At 48.0% G+C, this 15,244-nt stretch overlaps 1 protein-coding gene across 1 annotated transcript in view; it reads right to left on the bottom strand.

The window, feature by feature from the left end:
* Positions 1-372: 372 nt before the first annotated feature.
* The window catches only part of LOC139557063 (semaphorin-3G-like), a 64,056-nt gene continuing 49,184 nt past the window's right edge, over positions 373-15,244 (bottom strand). Inside the window, exons 5-16 of the mRNA XM_071371390.1 lie at positions 12,578-12,668; positions 10,627-10,743; positions 10,171-10,313; positions 8,674-8,788; positions 8,494-8,563; positions 8,141-8,285; positions 5,737-5,968; positions 5,526-5,617; positions 5,197-5,238; positions 4,827-5,052; positions 3,027-3,160; positions 373-2,239 (exon numbers count right to left, since the gene is read on the bottom strand). Of these exons, the coding sequence (XP_071227491.1) occupies positions 1,745-2,239; positions 3,027-3,160; positions 4,827-5,052; positions 5,197-5,238; positions 5,526-5,617; positions 5,737-5,968; positions 8,141-8,285; positions 8,494-8,563; positions 8,674-8,788; positions 10,171-10,313; positions 10,627-10,743; positions 12,578-12,668 (1,902 nt within the window). The 3' untranslated portion in view covers positions 373-1,744. The remainder of the gene's footprint in view (positions 2,240-3,026; positions 3,161-4,826; positions 5,053-5,196; positions 5,239-5,525; positions 5,618-5,736; positions 5,969-8,140; positions 8,286-8,493; positions 8,564-8,673; positions 8,789-10,170; positions 10,314-10,626; positions 10,744-12,577; positions 12,669-15,244) is intronic.

Below are 15,244 nucleotides of genomic sequence, written 5' to 3'. Positions count from 1 at the left end.
TAGAAATAATTGACAAAAAAGGCCTAGGGGACTTGGGCTATTTAACAACGCTCTCTCCTCCGTCACATTCTGGTTGGTTTAGAAGATACGATCAGACGCAATATTTGGAGAGAAAGCAACAGGGCTCACTTTTCTCAAACTAGGAAAATAAACGGAAAGATTGAGCGACGCTTGTGTTACATATTCTGAAGTCACTCTCATAGGCAGGAAACAACGTGCCACATTCCCAAATAGTTACTTCACACAAACGGATTCCGGATTTTTACAGAACTGGGTGTTGTGTATACTGGCACTTCAAGCTCTCCTTTTTTCGCCAGTGCCCGTATTCCTCCACCACCCTTTCCTTCTCTTCTTTTCTTTCTCTTCCTCCACCTCGTCCTCCACCTCTTCCTCCTCTACAGGCACGTTTGTATGCCAGTGAAAGCAACCAAGGCATGGGAGCAAGTGGGAGTTGTTAAACTCCACACTTCTCCTGGCTGCCTTCGCAAGCCAACCAAGGAGGATCGCATAGCTGTCCCCTGAACCCCACCCACCCACATTAACCCAACTCATTTAATATCCCTCCACCATCCATTGTAAAAAAACACCCATACTGTCTACGACCCCATTCACTGCCCCCTATTGTTTATTTAGAACCCAGCCCAATTTCCTACCCTCACCCCTGTCCCATCCTCCTTGTCCCTTCACTCCTCTGACCCCCCCCCCCCCCCCCTTTCCCTACAACCAGTGCCCTTGAAAGGAGAGCTTTCAGCGATGTCTGTCAGTGAAAACATTGTCTTTTAACAACAGAGCGAGAAAGATCATGGCTAATCCTGTATTTAAATAATGAACCAGTGTTTACAAAGCACCAGGGGAACATTCAGCCAGTGCCAACGACCCTTTTATTCTTCTATTGTCAGGAACGACACAACTAGGAATGGTGGGAACTGGAGTCTAGCTGATAAAACAAAACAGGCCTTTTCTCTGTTGAACCGTCAACAATCGTCTCACGAAAACGTTCAGTTGAAGCAATGCTCCGGCGCGTTGTTATGGCTGAGTGTGTGATGGACGATGTGTGAGTGCACGTATGTGTCCACCCAACGCTGCATGCTTGAGAATGTACTGTTACGGTTGTGAATGACGTTCGGGGTGATGGGATTACACTGCTAAACACAACGGCGCTTCAGTGTTCTAGAACCTCTTTGAAGGCAATACTGTGCATGAAGTGAGCCACGGAACCCTTTTTAAAAAATTCTATTAAGCCCCATTTCTTCAAGAAGAAGTATGATGAGGTGCAGGGTAAGGCAAACAGACTGGAGGTGATGTTTTAAGGGGTACGTCATGTGGAATGGGCTCATGGAACAAAGAGAGATGGGCGCCATAAGGGGTCTAAGGTCATCAGTTGTAGCAGTCCAACCCCACACAGTATTTACAGCACGGTACAGTCAATCCATAGTCATATACAGAGTCACTGACGTTGCAATGGAGAGGAGGAGGGGTCCCTTGGTGAAAACAGTTGCGGGTTTCTTCATGAAGTCAATGAGAGTTGATGAGTGCCATGAGTCCCTGTCTCTCTCTCTCTCCCTCCTCCCCCCGTCCACATCAGTCTCAACCCTTAACACTACAGTCTGTTGGCAGTGTCTCTCTTCCTGCAATACATGCAACTACCACCTCTTCCTTTTCTCTCTCAGTCTCTCATTAATCGTGTCATGCGGTCCTTCTCTCAGTCCTCTATTTCCTCCCCCTCTCCGTTCCTCCCTCCTCTCTACGGCTGTCGGCTGCTGACGTCCCGCGGCGTCCGGTTGCGTTCCCCGGAGCCCTTGTTGCGGGCCTTGCGTGCGCTGTCCTGCGCCTGCCGGTACTTGTCCAGCATGCTCTTGTGTTTGCGCCGCAGCTTGTCGTTGCACCACAACCTCTCGCAGTACTCCTCCACGTGCGGCAGGTTGGACGGGCCAATCAGCTGCATGATGTCCTTGAACCAGGAGCGCGGTTGGCTGAGGGGGCCGGTGCTCCTGTGAGAGTGGCAGGGAGGCCAGGCCCGGTAGCCCTTCGCCCCCTGGGGACCGTCGAGGGGGGCGTCGTCACGGGCCAGCAGCTCGCTCAGTGTGTCCCCTTGCAGGACCTCCAGAGAGAGGCGGGTGAGGGTCTGGGTGAAGCCGTGCTCGCGTGAGCGACACACGTACACACCCTCGTCCTGACGGAGCACACGGCGGAACAGCAGGCCCTGCTCCGTACGCATCACCCGCTCATCCAGCTTCACCTGAGAGGGAGGGAGGGAGGGAGGGAGGAAGCGATGGAGGGAGGAAGGAAGAAATATCGGGATAAGAAGAACAGATAGAAGAAAGAGGGGTTAAGTGAGATGGAGGGATGATGAGGTATGGCACAGAAAGGAAGGAGGGGAGGGGAGGAGGGGGATGGGATGGGGTTCAAAGTCCAAGCTGCGCTTTTTTTTGCTCTTTTCTCAGCTTGGGTGGCTAAGAAGAAGAATTTTGCCATGAAATTCATCAACTCTTGTTTTTTCGTCCGATCTCTCTGCCGGGGCATGTGTTCGTGCCAAAGCAAACAGGGCAGCATGTTCTCTCCAAATGAACAGCTGAGAGCCAACGATTATTTGGTGGGAAATAGAGAGCTGCTCTAATGCCTTAATACTGTACTTACATGCTTGACTGAAACACTCGTTTAAGCCTCGGGAAACCACAGAAACCCTGGCATGGGAGAAACTGGTGCTTTACTGTACATGTGACAGGTCACTGAGCAGGAGCGGACCTGACTTGACTCTCGCTCCTACTAAAACTTCCCATCTCTCAGCCTCTCTCAAACATCCCCTTAAATCGTCCCCTGAAGTACTGACTCGGCCCTCTCGTCTCAGTTTCTTCACTTGTTCTCTTTTTCTCTCATACCTCGTATTGCTCCATCTCTCGCTCCGTCCTCCGTCAGACTCTCTCTCTCCCTCTGCCTCCCTCTCTAACGCTCTCGCCATCCCTCCACCTCTGTCTCTCACACACTCTCTCTCTCTCTCTCCCCCTCCATCCGTCCCTCTATCTCACCTCCTCCTTGCGGTCGTCTCGTTGGAGCAGCCATGTGACGGTGGCCTGAGGGGAGCGGGGGACACACTCCAGGAAGGTGCTGTTGTTCTCTGCCCCGTACACAACCCTTTCCTCTGTCACATCCAGCCCCTCCACTGCAACACACAATAGGTACAATATGCATTAAAACACATACAGTTAAAACTGTGATCTGCAGAGCATGTTGTGGTCTCAAGTAGGCCCTGTGACTTTGGCCGTGCCGTCTTCGGCTATGGCAGACACTAAATCTCCCTTCTTAGCGCCTTTATTCAATGTTAGTGTGATACAATCCAAAACTAAACCACTCCTTGACCTAGGAGAGACCTTTCATCACCCCTCACGCACGTCTTCAGGTGAGCAAACACATCCTCCGCTCCTCTGACTGCTAAAAATGTCTGTCTTTTGTTCCCACCCTCTGCCTGTCAAGCGATGCTCCCCTCTCCCACACGATGACAGACCGACGAGGATCTGTCTTCTCAGCACAGGTGAGACGAGATTCGGTGAAGTTTCTCCGTAAACAAAACATTACTTGGTCAATTCAAAGGTCCTTCAAATGACGACCCTCTCCTTCAGCCCAAGATGTGTGTGTGTGTGTGTAATGTAATTTCCTATTCAGCATTACCAGTATGTGTGTGCATTTCAAGTGTGTTTCATACTCATCTCATCCCGTAAGAAACACGGACAAGGAAGCAAAATACAGCCCAACGTGTGCATGTTTGGGATCCTCTGTGTTTCTAGGTTGTGTTAAATGTCTGTCTACAGTATATACAAATGAGAGTTGTTTAACATAAAGCATGTTTCATGTTGCTATCCCTCTGGTTCCCAACAGAGGGAGAGACATGGGCATGACGCCTCAGTCAAACACAGCTTGTATTCCAGCTGATAACAACTTTCCTCTAGACCTGACACTGGGCTATACAATATAAACTACACATGATTTATGCTGGCCTTTGGTCGTTCAACCTATAAGCTGTTTACAGTTTGTGTCTTGTTCGCTCTCCCCTAAGCCAAAATCAGAGATCCTATTTATATTTCTATCTCTTAAAGACCCAGGGTGCATCCAATGCACCCTATTCCCTATACAGTGCACTACTTTTGACTAGAGTCCTGGTCAAAAGTAGTGCACTATGTAGGGAACAGGGTGTCATTTGGGATAAAGACCCAGTGTTTGTCCTCCCTCACCTCTCAGAGTCAACTGCTTCTCAATGGACGAGTTTGACCTCTGTGACCTCCAGGAACAAATACCCTGGGTTCATTTCCGCTTGGCCACCATGACAGCCAGACCCCCCCACCCCTCAGTATACACACCATTGTAATAACCATTTCTCAACAGGATATTAGCGTGCCCTACTTTCCCACAGGGGCACTTGGCTTGTTGTCTCAGTACTGTATCTAATTTTCACATACTCTATCATCTTCACTCTTTTTTAATTCCTTTCCACATTCCTTCCTTTTTACAAATCTTCTCTCGTTCTTTCCCTCTCTCTCTTCCTTTTTCTCTCCACCACCCCCTTTCTCTTTAAGTCACTGCCCCACACTCTCGCTGTCTCCCTCTTTCTCTCCCCCGATACCCCTTTCTCCCCCCACCCCCTCACTCCCTCATTCCACCCTCCTTTCCTCCCTCTCCCTCCCCCTCTCTCACCACTGAGGTTCTGTTCCATACACTGCAGAGACAAGTTGGCCGGCCGCCCTCACTCCCCCCTCCCCCCACCCCCCTCCTCCTCTCTCACCACTGAGGTTCTGGTCCATACAGCCCCCCCCCACCCCCTCCTCCTCTCTCACCACTGAGGTTCTGGTCCATACACTGCAGGGCCGGGTTGCCGTGCCTGATGTCCTGGCGGCGATAACGACGTTTGCTGAGCGAGGTGTAGCGGGTGCAGGAGGTGCCGTCCCAGGCGCAGTAGGGATCTCTGGCCAGGCAGCATTCCGCACAGGCCTTACCATACGTCTCACACCTGTGGAGCCTCAGCTGAGCCACACCCAATGGAGAACCCACGAACAGTGCTTGCTATGTGGGAAAAGGGATCAGAGTACAACCAGAGAATGAGAATGGAAAGTCTAGGCTATAGGATTTATCATAAAGTAGGCTTCAGTGCGTGCAGGCCTTCTCTAACTAAATGTGAACTGGGATAAAGAAGGAACATTTCCTCACCCTTTTTACTGAGATGTCCAAAGAGGTAATGGGAGTTGGCACCTTGATAAAAATGAGAATGTTACATTAAATTCGCATTCAGCCTTTGTGAAAGGGTTTGGCTTTGAAATATACAGTGGGGATATGAAGCGGAGGAGGAGGAGGAGGAGGAGAAGGAGGAGGAGGAGGAATAGGGTAGAAGGAGGAGGAGGAGGAATAGGGGAGAAGGAGGAGGAGGAGGAGGAGGAGGAGGAGGAGGAGGAGGAGAAGGAGGAGGAGGAGGAATAGGGGAGAAGGAGGAGGAGGAGGAATAGGGGAGAAGGAGGAGAAGTACGACGTTATCTAGTTACCTTAAAGACCTGCAGCTCCTCCAGAGTGACCTCCTCTGTGTCCAGAGAGTTGCCACTGCGCAGGGCGATAACCTTCAGCACCGTGCCTGTGTCTGGGGTCAAGGGTCAAAAAACGGTCAACTGAGCAATCACAAGACAAACTGGTTTCCTAACCAGTCACCACTATGTCTAACGACAGAAAACGCCTAAGTGTGAGATATTTGTGACTGACCTGTGCCTATGAACATGACGTCATACTGTCCATCCTCCGCCTCCACACGGTCCACCACGATTTGTTTGAGGCGGTAGGGCACGTTGGCCTTGACCAGCACAGGCTGCCCCATGGCTGGGTACACCGGGCGCCACATCAAGGGGTGCCCCCGGGCAAACTGAAGCACTGTGTCTGGGAAGTCCTTGGTACTGCCAAACTGTCTGCCAGGCTGGTTGGTTATTTTACTGGGGCACTGGAGACAGGAGGAGAGAGAGAGGAACTCTTAGGTCGTCATGTCATAAAAACATATGATTTGTCTGAAACGTAAAAAGGTTTTAGGGGAATGTGATAGGAATGCTTTATGCAGCGGCATTTTTAGAGGTCACTTGACATGTCATATGGTAAGTGAGGTCTGTGTTTTTCTGTGACTCCCTGACAATGTTTGGCTGGGAGTCACATTCAACACTGTGCTTGAGAAGATTTCGTCAAATCCTGACATAACACTGACTAACCGTTAGGCCTTTTTGACAGCGTTGAAACGTATCATTTCAGTTCATGTAAGTTGGAGTTGAAATGGAATTTCACCACAAGACGCCTATTTAAATTCCTGAATTGACTGGAATTCGTGAGGAACTGATCCCAACTCTGATGTCTGACCAAGCACTAACTAGGCACTCTAACCGCTTGCAATCACTGGTAAGAGCTACAGTAAGTGAAAACGGGTGCATTTCTATCTACATTTCATCTACCCTATCTACTAAGTGTGCACAGCCACTAAGCGCTAAATCACAGCAAAGTGCGCAATTACACAATAGCCTTCAGAAACAGTACAGTGTTCTCTGTTAGCGGTCGGAGATGACAGCCTCATGTCTCCACAGTGCAAAGACAGAGGTAGCTGGCCAAATGGCACCCTATGGGCCCTGGTCAAAAGTAGTGCACTACCCCTATGGGCCCTGGTCAAAAGTAGTGCACTACCCCTATGGGCCCTGGTCAAAAGTAGTGCGCTGAGTGTACAAAACATGACAGACTGACCAGGTGAATCCAGGTGAAGGCTATGATCCCTTATTGACGTCACCTGTTGAATCCACATCGATCAGTGTAGATGAAGAGGAGGAGACGGGTTAAAGAAGGATTTCTAAGCCTTGAGACAATGGATTGTGGATGTGTGCCATACAGAGGTTGAACGGACAAGACAAAATAGTTGGATGCCTTTGAATGGGGTGTGGTACTAGGTGCCAGGCACACCGGTTTGACTGTGTCAAGAACTGCAACGCTCCTGGGTTTTTCAGGCTCAACAGTTTCCCGTGTGTATCAAGAATGGGCCACCACCCAAAGGACATCCAGCTAACTTGACACAACTGTGGGAAGCATTGGAGTCAACATGGGCCAGCATCCCTGTGGAACGCTATCGACGCCTTGTAGAGTCCATGCTCAGATGTGTTGAGGCTGTTCTGAGGGCAAAAAGGGGATGCAACTCAATATCAGGAATTTGGTGTTCCTAATGTTTTGTACACTCAGTGTATAGGGAATAGGGTGCTATTTGGAGCGCACCCCAGAGCCAAGTCAGTCAGCTCTATACTGATAGAGTCACTTAGGGTGTCTATGGATCATTGGTGATCCTCAGGAATGAGCAGACTGTAGCAGACTGTAGCAGACTCCACCAGCATAAGGAGAGTGTCAGTATAGGACCATTTAGATAACCCTGGTAGAGCCAGTAACAATGTGAGGGAGGGTAGACCTGGGGAGGGCTGAGCCCAGGCTGTGGGATATCAGAATGAACTACATCAAGCTAAAACCAGGCTCTGTTGGTGAATACAGCTAAAAGCTGGACAGAATCCCTGGACAGGAATCCAAGTGAGATTGCTTCCATTGTGTCTTCTTCTCTTAACCTTTTCAGTGAGTTTTCATTAAAAGTTGTTGGAAGAGAGAGGGTTGAGGGTAGAACCCTGAATGACTTGATGGCAGGGGTTATAGTGAGGTTTCTCTCCCTCCTTCCCTCCCTCTCTCTCTGGGTTGTTCTGGGCCAGGACATTCTTCTTAATCAGGCCTGTGTGTGTGGAGTAAAACCACAGAGGTGCCGACTCTGCTCTGACACTAGGGCCCTAAATGAGGCTAAATTACAGCGATGCGGATGAGAGGAGAACATGAGACAGAGCTGCTGAGGGGAGAGGAAAACCAGGAGGACCAACAGAAACCACAAGGTCTCAGCTGGACTAGCTCTTTATCCCTCTGTTGGAGTTTATCCCACTCTTTTATCCAACTCTCTCTTTCTCGCTCTCTCTCTCTCTCTTTCTCTCTCTCTCTCCGGTTTGAACACCTGCTCTCTCTCTCACACAAGCAGGCTGACAAGGAGGCTGAAATGTATTGCTATGGTGTAGATGCGGCACAGTAGCCTGCAGCAGGGTATTCTGAGGGAACTACTCACCACCCCAGGTCTTGGATAGGGTACTCTGCCCTCGTAAGCCCCCCACTGGTAGTCAGGTCCCTCCTTGTGCGCAAACGGCCCGTTGAAGGCTTCCCGGATGTCTGCCATACGATACACGCACACTGCAAAGCCCTGGAACACGTTACTAGGGGAAAGAGGAACGTTTAATGTCAGTGACTGATTTCGCTATGGTTGACGTTAAAGCTACAGACTGGGACTCGAAACACAACAAAATGGCCGCCCCGCCGCTTGTTTTGGTAAACAGCTGAGCGATGGAGCCGGAGAAATGTAACCACTCTCAAATTCCTAGACGGAGCTGTGGATGTGTGCAACCATGTGTGTGTGGAGCGCACCTGATGGTGCTGAAGATGGCGTAAACATCTGGGTTCTTCTCATCCTTGCCTCTGAGCAGGAAGATACCCTCTGGGAAATACAGAGTACTTTTGTGAGTGTGTTCAAATGTTGTGCCTGCGAGAGTAAATGATTTGCATAAATGATTTGTGCAAGTGTGCGCGTGCGTGTGTGTGTCTCACCCAGCTCGTCGAAGTGTGTGTTGATGCCATGAGGCCCAGGTACCGAACACACCAGTCTGGCCTTGATGAAGGTGCTCCATTTATTCACCAGAACTCTCTGTCCACCTGCGTCATTCTACAGGAGGACACAGACAACACACCACCATCACCGTGATCATCACCACCGTCACTAACACATCTCTATCATGCAGAGAACACACACACCATCCACGGAGAATATCCAAACACTCCATTCTCTGTAAGGGAAGAGAGCGAGCGACCGAGAGAGAGAGAGAGAGACAGAGAGAGCGAGCCTAGCGGCTCACACTGTCTAGACATACAGTATCATTCTCAATACGAGACAGACAAAGAACAACCATTATCTATACAGCAGCAGGACACATGAAAAGCAGAGCAGAGCACCTGTAGAGCACATTCACACAACACCACATTAGATCACAGGAGCACACGGCTAACTACCTCTGGCTGGCCTCTCCTGTGGGAAAGTTGGCTAGTAAGCCCTTCTATAACCACACGCTGGACAGCGGGGAGCCAGAGAGCACGGGTTATGGAGATATAATCACAGGAGCTTTTCTTCTCCTCCATACTGTATTGTACAGTATTGTTGTAGAGCTAGCGTACAGGCAGACATGGTTGTTTAATAGACACCGGGGCTGTGTAAGCTGTCCGGGATCAGATCAAACACAGATAATTGCTTTCTTGTTTTCTTGGCAGGATCTGGTTCTGGTGGAACTGATAATAACAGACAGTGTTTAACAATGCCTTGGGGAGGAGTACAGAATGTGTGTGTGTGTGTGTGTGTGTGTGTGTGTGTGTGTGTGTGTGTGTGTGTGTGTGTGTGTGTGTGTGTGTGTGTGTGTGTGTGTGTGTGTGTGTGTGTGTGTGTGTGTGTGTGTGTGTGTGTGTGTGTGTGTGTGTGTGTGTGTGTGTGAACCATACACTTATAAGTGTGAGCATAGGAATGCTACTCTTTGTATTGTCTAGACTCTGAAGCAGAGTCTCTTGGGGACACCTGTAGTTAGCTGTGGTGTGCGTGTATGTGCACGTGCGTATGCATGTCAGAAGGGATGTGTATGACTGTGTGAGAGAGATGGGAGGTATGCACGCTCTGACTCTTCATACCAGAGCACATCCGACAGCTGTGTGTGTATGGACATAGAAAGACGCCAATTGCTGGGGAATGTCAGCTCTCCCGGCCCGCCAGCCGGACGCTTGTCTTTCCCTCTCCATCTGCCTCTGTGGCCTGGATTAACCATTACAGACCATCTCTGTAAGGCAATACTACAATCACATCTCCCCGCAGCGAAATGTTAAACTCCCACTATGTCAGGGCTGAAGTCCCACTGTGGAAATCACCCACAGCCATGATCCAGTTCCCATAGCCCCAGATCATGACATGGTCTAAGAGGGGGTTGAAGCCTGACCTGGAGCCCGGGAGAATGAACCATCAGGCCCCAGAGTCAATAATAAATCATGAGAATGTACGGTTCCTCTTACCGCACATACTCGTCCCACGCGGGTGTGGATGGCTCCCTCCCTGTCCCCGGCCTCCATGGCCTTCTCCGTGAAGAAGAAGTACACCTTGTCATTGTCACGGTCATCGTTATCAGGGATGAGGTGGGCCGCAACAAACTTAGGATCTGGAGAGAGAGAGGGAGGGAGGGAGGGGGAGAGAGAGAGAGAGAGAGAGAGAGAGACAGAGAGAGAGAGGGAAGAGAGAGAGGGAAGAAGGGAAGGAGGGAGAGAGAGAGAGAGAGAGAGAGAGAGAGAGAGAGAGAGAGAGAGAGAGAGAGAGAGAGAGAGAGAGAGAGAGAGAACAGAAATTAGTTTGACTTGTTTACCAGGTGGTGTCTATGGAAGTTGTAAGAACCAAGTTGTATAAAGTAGGTGTATAATGTATTTGTTTTAGGAGTGTATTCAGTGTGGCCAGTGAGTACAATATAGTTCCAGCACCATGCAGTAGTTTCTGGTCCGTCTCAGTCCTCATGGTGGAGCGACCTCCCAGACTACGGAAGATCACTGAGTCTCTACCCAGGAAGTCTGCAGTCAGCCCCGTGTAAAGCTCCCCACCTGGGAACCGACAGGGCGAACAGGATGGAGGGAGAGCGGAGGGGAGGGGGAGATAGTAGAGACAGAAAAGAGAGGAGAGGAGAAGACAACAGAGAGGATTAAAGGTGAGGAGAGGAGAAGAGAGAGTGGGGAGAGGGAGGGGGGACAATGGGAAGCGGACAGAAAAGAAAGGAGATGTGTAAGGACGAGGAAATAAGGAATGACAGGGAAGAACTTGAATGATGAGAGAAATGCAAAAGTGGCCAACATCGTGAAACACTACCTCATCCTGAACCCCAAACCACATGTCCTGCTTCCCTGGAGAAGGTTCATAGACTGAACAGAGATCAGATCACCCGTCTGTAACAGCATCTCCCACTGAATCAGACAGCATCCCCAAATGAACTAGGATCAAATGATATGCTACAGTATCCCTGCTCTGCATGATAAAGAGCGCAGGTCCTGTTCCTAACAAGAGTATCTTCACCTAAATGAGCCGTGTCACAGATAGAGCACTGCTCCCTAAGCCCTGTCATCACTTCACTGACTGAGGATGTATGTGCCTGTGTGTGTGTGTGCCTGTGTGTGTGTGCATGTGCGTGCGTGTGTATGTGTCTATGGCTCCAATGATCGTATCCCAGCCAAGGAGCTGAATTGTAATAGCAGCTAGCTGTACAGAGACAGTGAGGTTGCCTTGAGTATGCACAAACAGATAGGCAGTCTGGGTCCTAGTTCCACCGAGTTCTGAGCTGTGTGATTAATACAGACTTTGGCTCCACCGAAAGGCAATAGCTTCTTATGATAGCTGACCCCAGAGATGCAGAGATACATCAGGGCGATGTGTGAGTGTTTGTGAGGAGGAGGGAAGGAGAAGGAATATGGGTTACTGACCTCCATGTCCTCCTCCTGCCAAAGAGCTCTCTTTACAAACGTGGAACTCAACGGCCATGACAAATACGCTCTCGTCCTCTCTCCCGCTTCCTCTCTCTTTTTCTCTCTCTCCATCTACCCTTCTCTTTCTCTCTATTCGCAATTATTTTCCTCTCTCTCTCTCTCTCTCTCTCTCTCTCTCTCTCTCTCTCTCTCTCTCTCTCTCTCTCTCTCTCTCTCTCTCTCTCTCTCTCTCTCTCTCTCTCTCTCTCTCTCTCTCTCTCCTCTCTCTCTCTCTCTCTCTCTCTCTCTCTCTCTCTCTCTCTCTCTCTCTCTCTCTCTCTCTCTCTCTCTCTCTCTCTCTCTCTCTCTCTCTCTGATGAATCTATCCATTGAAACCCCTAAATAAAAAGTTTGACAGCAGCGACTCCTTAATCCTGACTAGAAGGTCCCTTCAGAAGGAACAGAGAGGATAATATATGTGTGTGATGCAACAGTGTAAAACATGTACTGTACGTAACTTGCAACTGCATTATGTTAGTGTGCGTGTCTTTGTTTAGTGTGGGGTTTTTCCACGCTAGCTTCACACAGTGTATATGAGTGAGCTTTGGTGGAATATTTCTTTGTTTTTGGAGGGCTATTTGTCCGTATATCAGTGTATCAGTCCAAAGTTCTGCTGGGCCTTTGGCCGTCCCTTTGTGTCTGCCTGCCAGATGCAATGCATCTTGGGACAGATCCTCAGGTTTGTGGGGTTTAGGCGCAAAGTGGATCAAGACGGGGTGGGAAGACACACACACATACACGCACGCACTACTTTTCACCCCTGCATGTCGATGCAATACATCACTTATTTCACAAGCTAAATGTCGAATGACAACAAAAGAGGAACACCCTCACTGCAGTGTATCTCCCAGAGCCAGTAACCTCTCTCCGCTGTTGTGTTGAAATAAACATACTATTTAATAACAAAGAGGACAGGACCTACCAATAAAGGTGCTCGCGAAGGGGAGGCTGGGGTCGTGAGGAACCTTCCCCCGCCCGTTCTCCACATTGGTAGGGTCCATGGTGAAAACATGCTGTTCGGGGGAAATAGAGAGAAAACATGGGGTTAGGAAAAAGTCAGATATCACATATAATTAGAATATGATTTGAATGTTTACCTTTATGCGCCCTAAGGCGAACTGGCTTCAATTCCTGAACTAATTGTAAATATTTCAACATTTAGATGCAGTACATCGCTCTAGCACTTCATCAAATAAAACACTTAATTTAATGTATCTCTATGCCCTCGCATGGTAGTGACTCTTTGACTGTGGTGATGTCATCAGCGAGGGACAGGACAGGGGTAACACAGTGAGAGTGTGGACAGATACAGACAGGCAGGACGACAGGATGAGCTCCAAGTGAATCAGGACCCAGATGAATGTCCTCTCTGTGAACTCTCCACTAGTCTCCAGCTCTGGGTGTAAGTTCCTAGTGCAGACAATAGGAGCATTGTGGTCCTCTGGTTGTATGACATTGAAGTCAGCAGGATAAAAATACACTTACTAACGCAACGCCCAACATTATGATAAAATAACGCTGTATTTCCTTGATTTAATATCTCTTTCCAGTAAGTGCCCTTCCCTTGGCTTCGGCACATACAGCCCAGCTAGCACATTTGGCTCCTTGGAAGTCGTGGGAACGTACGTTTTAGGTTTCACATTGGTTCTGGGAATGAAGCCATACGTTTCCTGACCGGTAAAACGTTGTTTTAAACGTTATGAGGACGTAAGTGAAAAATGTAGCCCGTTCTGAGAACGTTCATTTTTTTTAGGTTGCAGGGAGGTTCTAAGAATGTTTTACTACGGTTCCCTGAAAATTTTCCTGCGATTTTTTTTATTAACGTTCTGAGAACGGAATTTGTAGGTTATTTGAAGGTAATTAGATAATGTTCTGAGAACATTCTCTGAATTCTGTGAATGTTTCTAAAATGTAAAGGTTATTTAGATGAACACTGAATGTTTCAATGACACTTAATAACACTGCTAGCTTAGGTTAACTGTTTAGAACTACACGCACAGATAAGACACATGGAAATTCATTTGCTTAGGCATTAATCATGAAAACACATTTATTTGACCCTGGGGAAGTAGATAATGGGGCACATTTCCAAAATCCCAAAGTATCTCTGTAAAGGTCCAATACAGCCATTTTTATCTTAATATCAAATAGTTTCTGGTCAATAATGAAGTACCTTACTGTGATTGTTTTCAATTAAAATGGTCAAAAAGAAACAAAAATAGCTTCTTAGCAAAGAGCAATTTATCAAGCAAGATTTTTGCTAGGACTGTCTGGGAGTGGTCTGAGTGGAAAGGGGAAAACTAGCTGTTATTGTCAGAGAGGTTTGGTACTCTCCAGAACTCCATCCCACTAAAACAGGCTGAAACTCTGACACTAAAAGGGCATCATTATTATTTTCACAATTTCACAGTATTATTACGACCTCATAGTGTGGAAATATACACTGAGTGTAAGACAACATTAGGAACACCTGTTCTTTCAATGACATAGACTGACCAGGTGAATCAAGGCGAAAGCTATGATCCCTTATTGATGCCTCATGTTAAATCCACTTCAATCAGTGTAGATGAAGGAGAGGAGACCCTCTAGAGTCTTAGCCCTGTCTAAGCCGAGGGGGGGGGGGGTTCTAAGCTAACATATGGAATTGTTTTAAGATGGTCATACCAAGGGTAATTTAGCTATTTGATTTTGAATTTTACAACGATTTTGAATTTTACAATTTATATTGATGAAACATTGAATTTGGCATTACTGCTATTAGCCCATAGAAATGCATTGAATAACAAATTCACTACACGGAACAACAGATAGTCCCCCAGTGTCGGTCCTACAGTATATCTGAGATAAGAAAGACCAGGAAACTATTTTTATTTATTTTTTTACATGTATTTAACCCCTTATTTTAGGCACTAAACTATCTCCATATATAGTGTACTTCCATTCATTTTTTGAAACTAGTACTGGGGACCTTCAGACGAGTCTTATGGGGCTTGTGATCAAAACAACTGACATGTATGTCTTCATGAGAGTCTCACCTTTCCACAGAGAGGTCATACTAGTGTGTAGCGCAAACCGTTTGGACGCTACAGACAGAAGTTGGCAGAAGAGGCTGTACCGACTTCACACAAGTCCCGCTCGTGGGGGTCGAGGAGCAAATCGGAGAACACCGTCGTGAGAGTCGAGAGGGATCATAATAGTTTCCAGGCCAAACCGTCCGGGCGCTTTAGACGTTTCCGTGAGAAGGTTGATCTTCGGGATGTCTTACGGTCTGACAAACACTGCTTTCACTGTAGATGCGGAAGGGCTATATCGGCGGACGCGGTGGATTGCGATGCAGCCCATGCAAAAAAATAAAAATAAAAATCTCTAGCTTAAACAAACAGATTTTGATGAGGATTATTTTATTATGTTCATTTGATTCACGCGGGGCTGGTGGAAATGATAGGAGAAGGGTTAAAGAAGAGTTTTTGAGACAATTGAGACATGGATTGTGTATGTGTGCCATTCAGAGAGTGAATGGGCAAGACAAAAGATGCAAGTTCCTTTGAACGGGGTATGTTAGTACTAGGTTTGAGTGTGTCAAGAACTG

This window comes from Salvelinus alpinus, chromosome 28 (genome assembly GCF_045679555.1).
Source record: "Salvelinus alpinus chromosome 28, SLU_Salpinus.1, whole genome shotgun sequence".
In the NCBI taxonomy this organism is placed as follows: Eukaryota; Metazoa; Chordata; class Actinopteri; order Salmoniformes; family Salmonidae; genus Salvelinus; species Salvelinus alpinus.
This window is presented reverse-complemented; position numbering and strand designations above follow the sequence as displayed.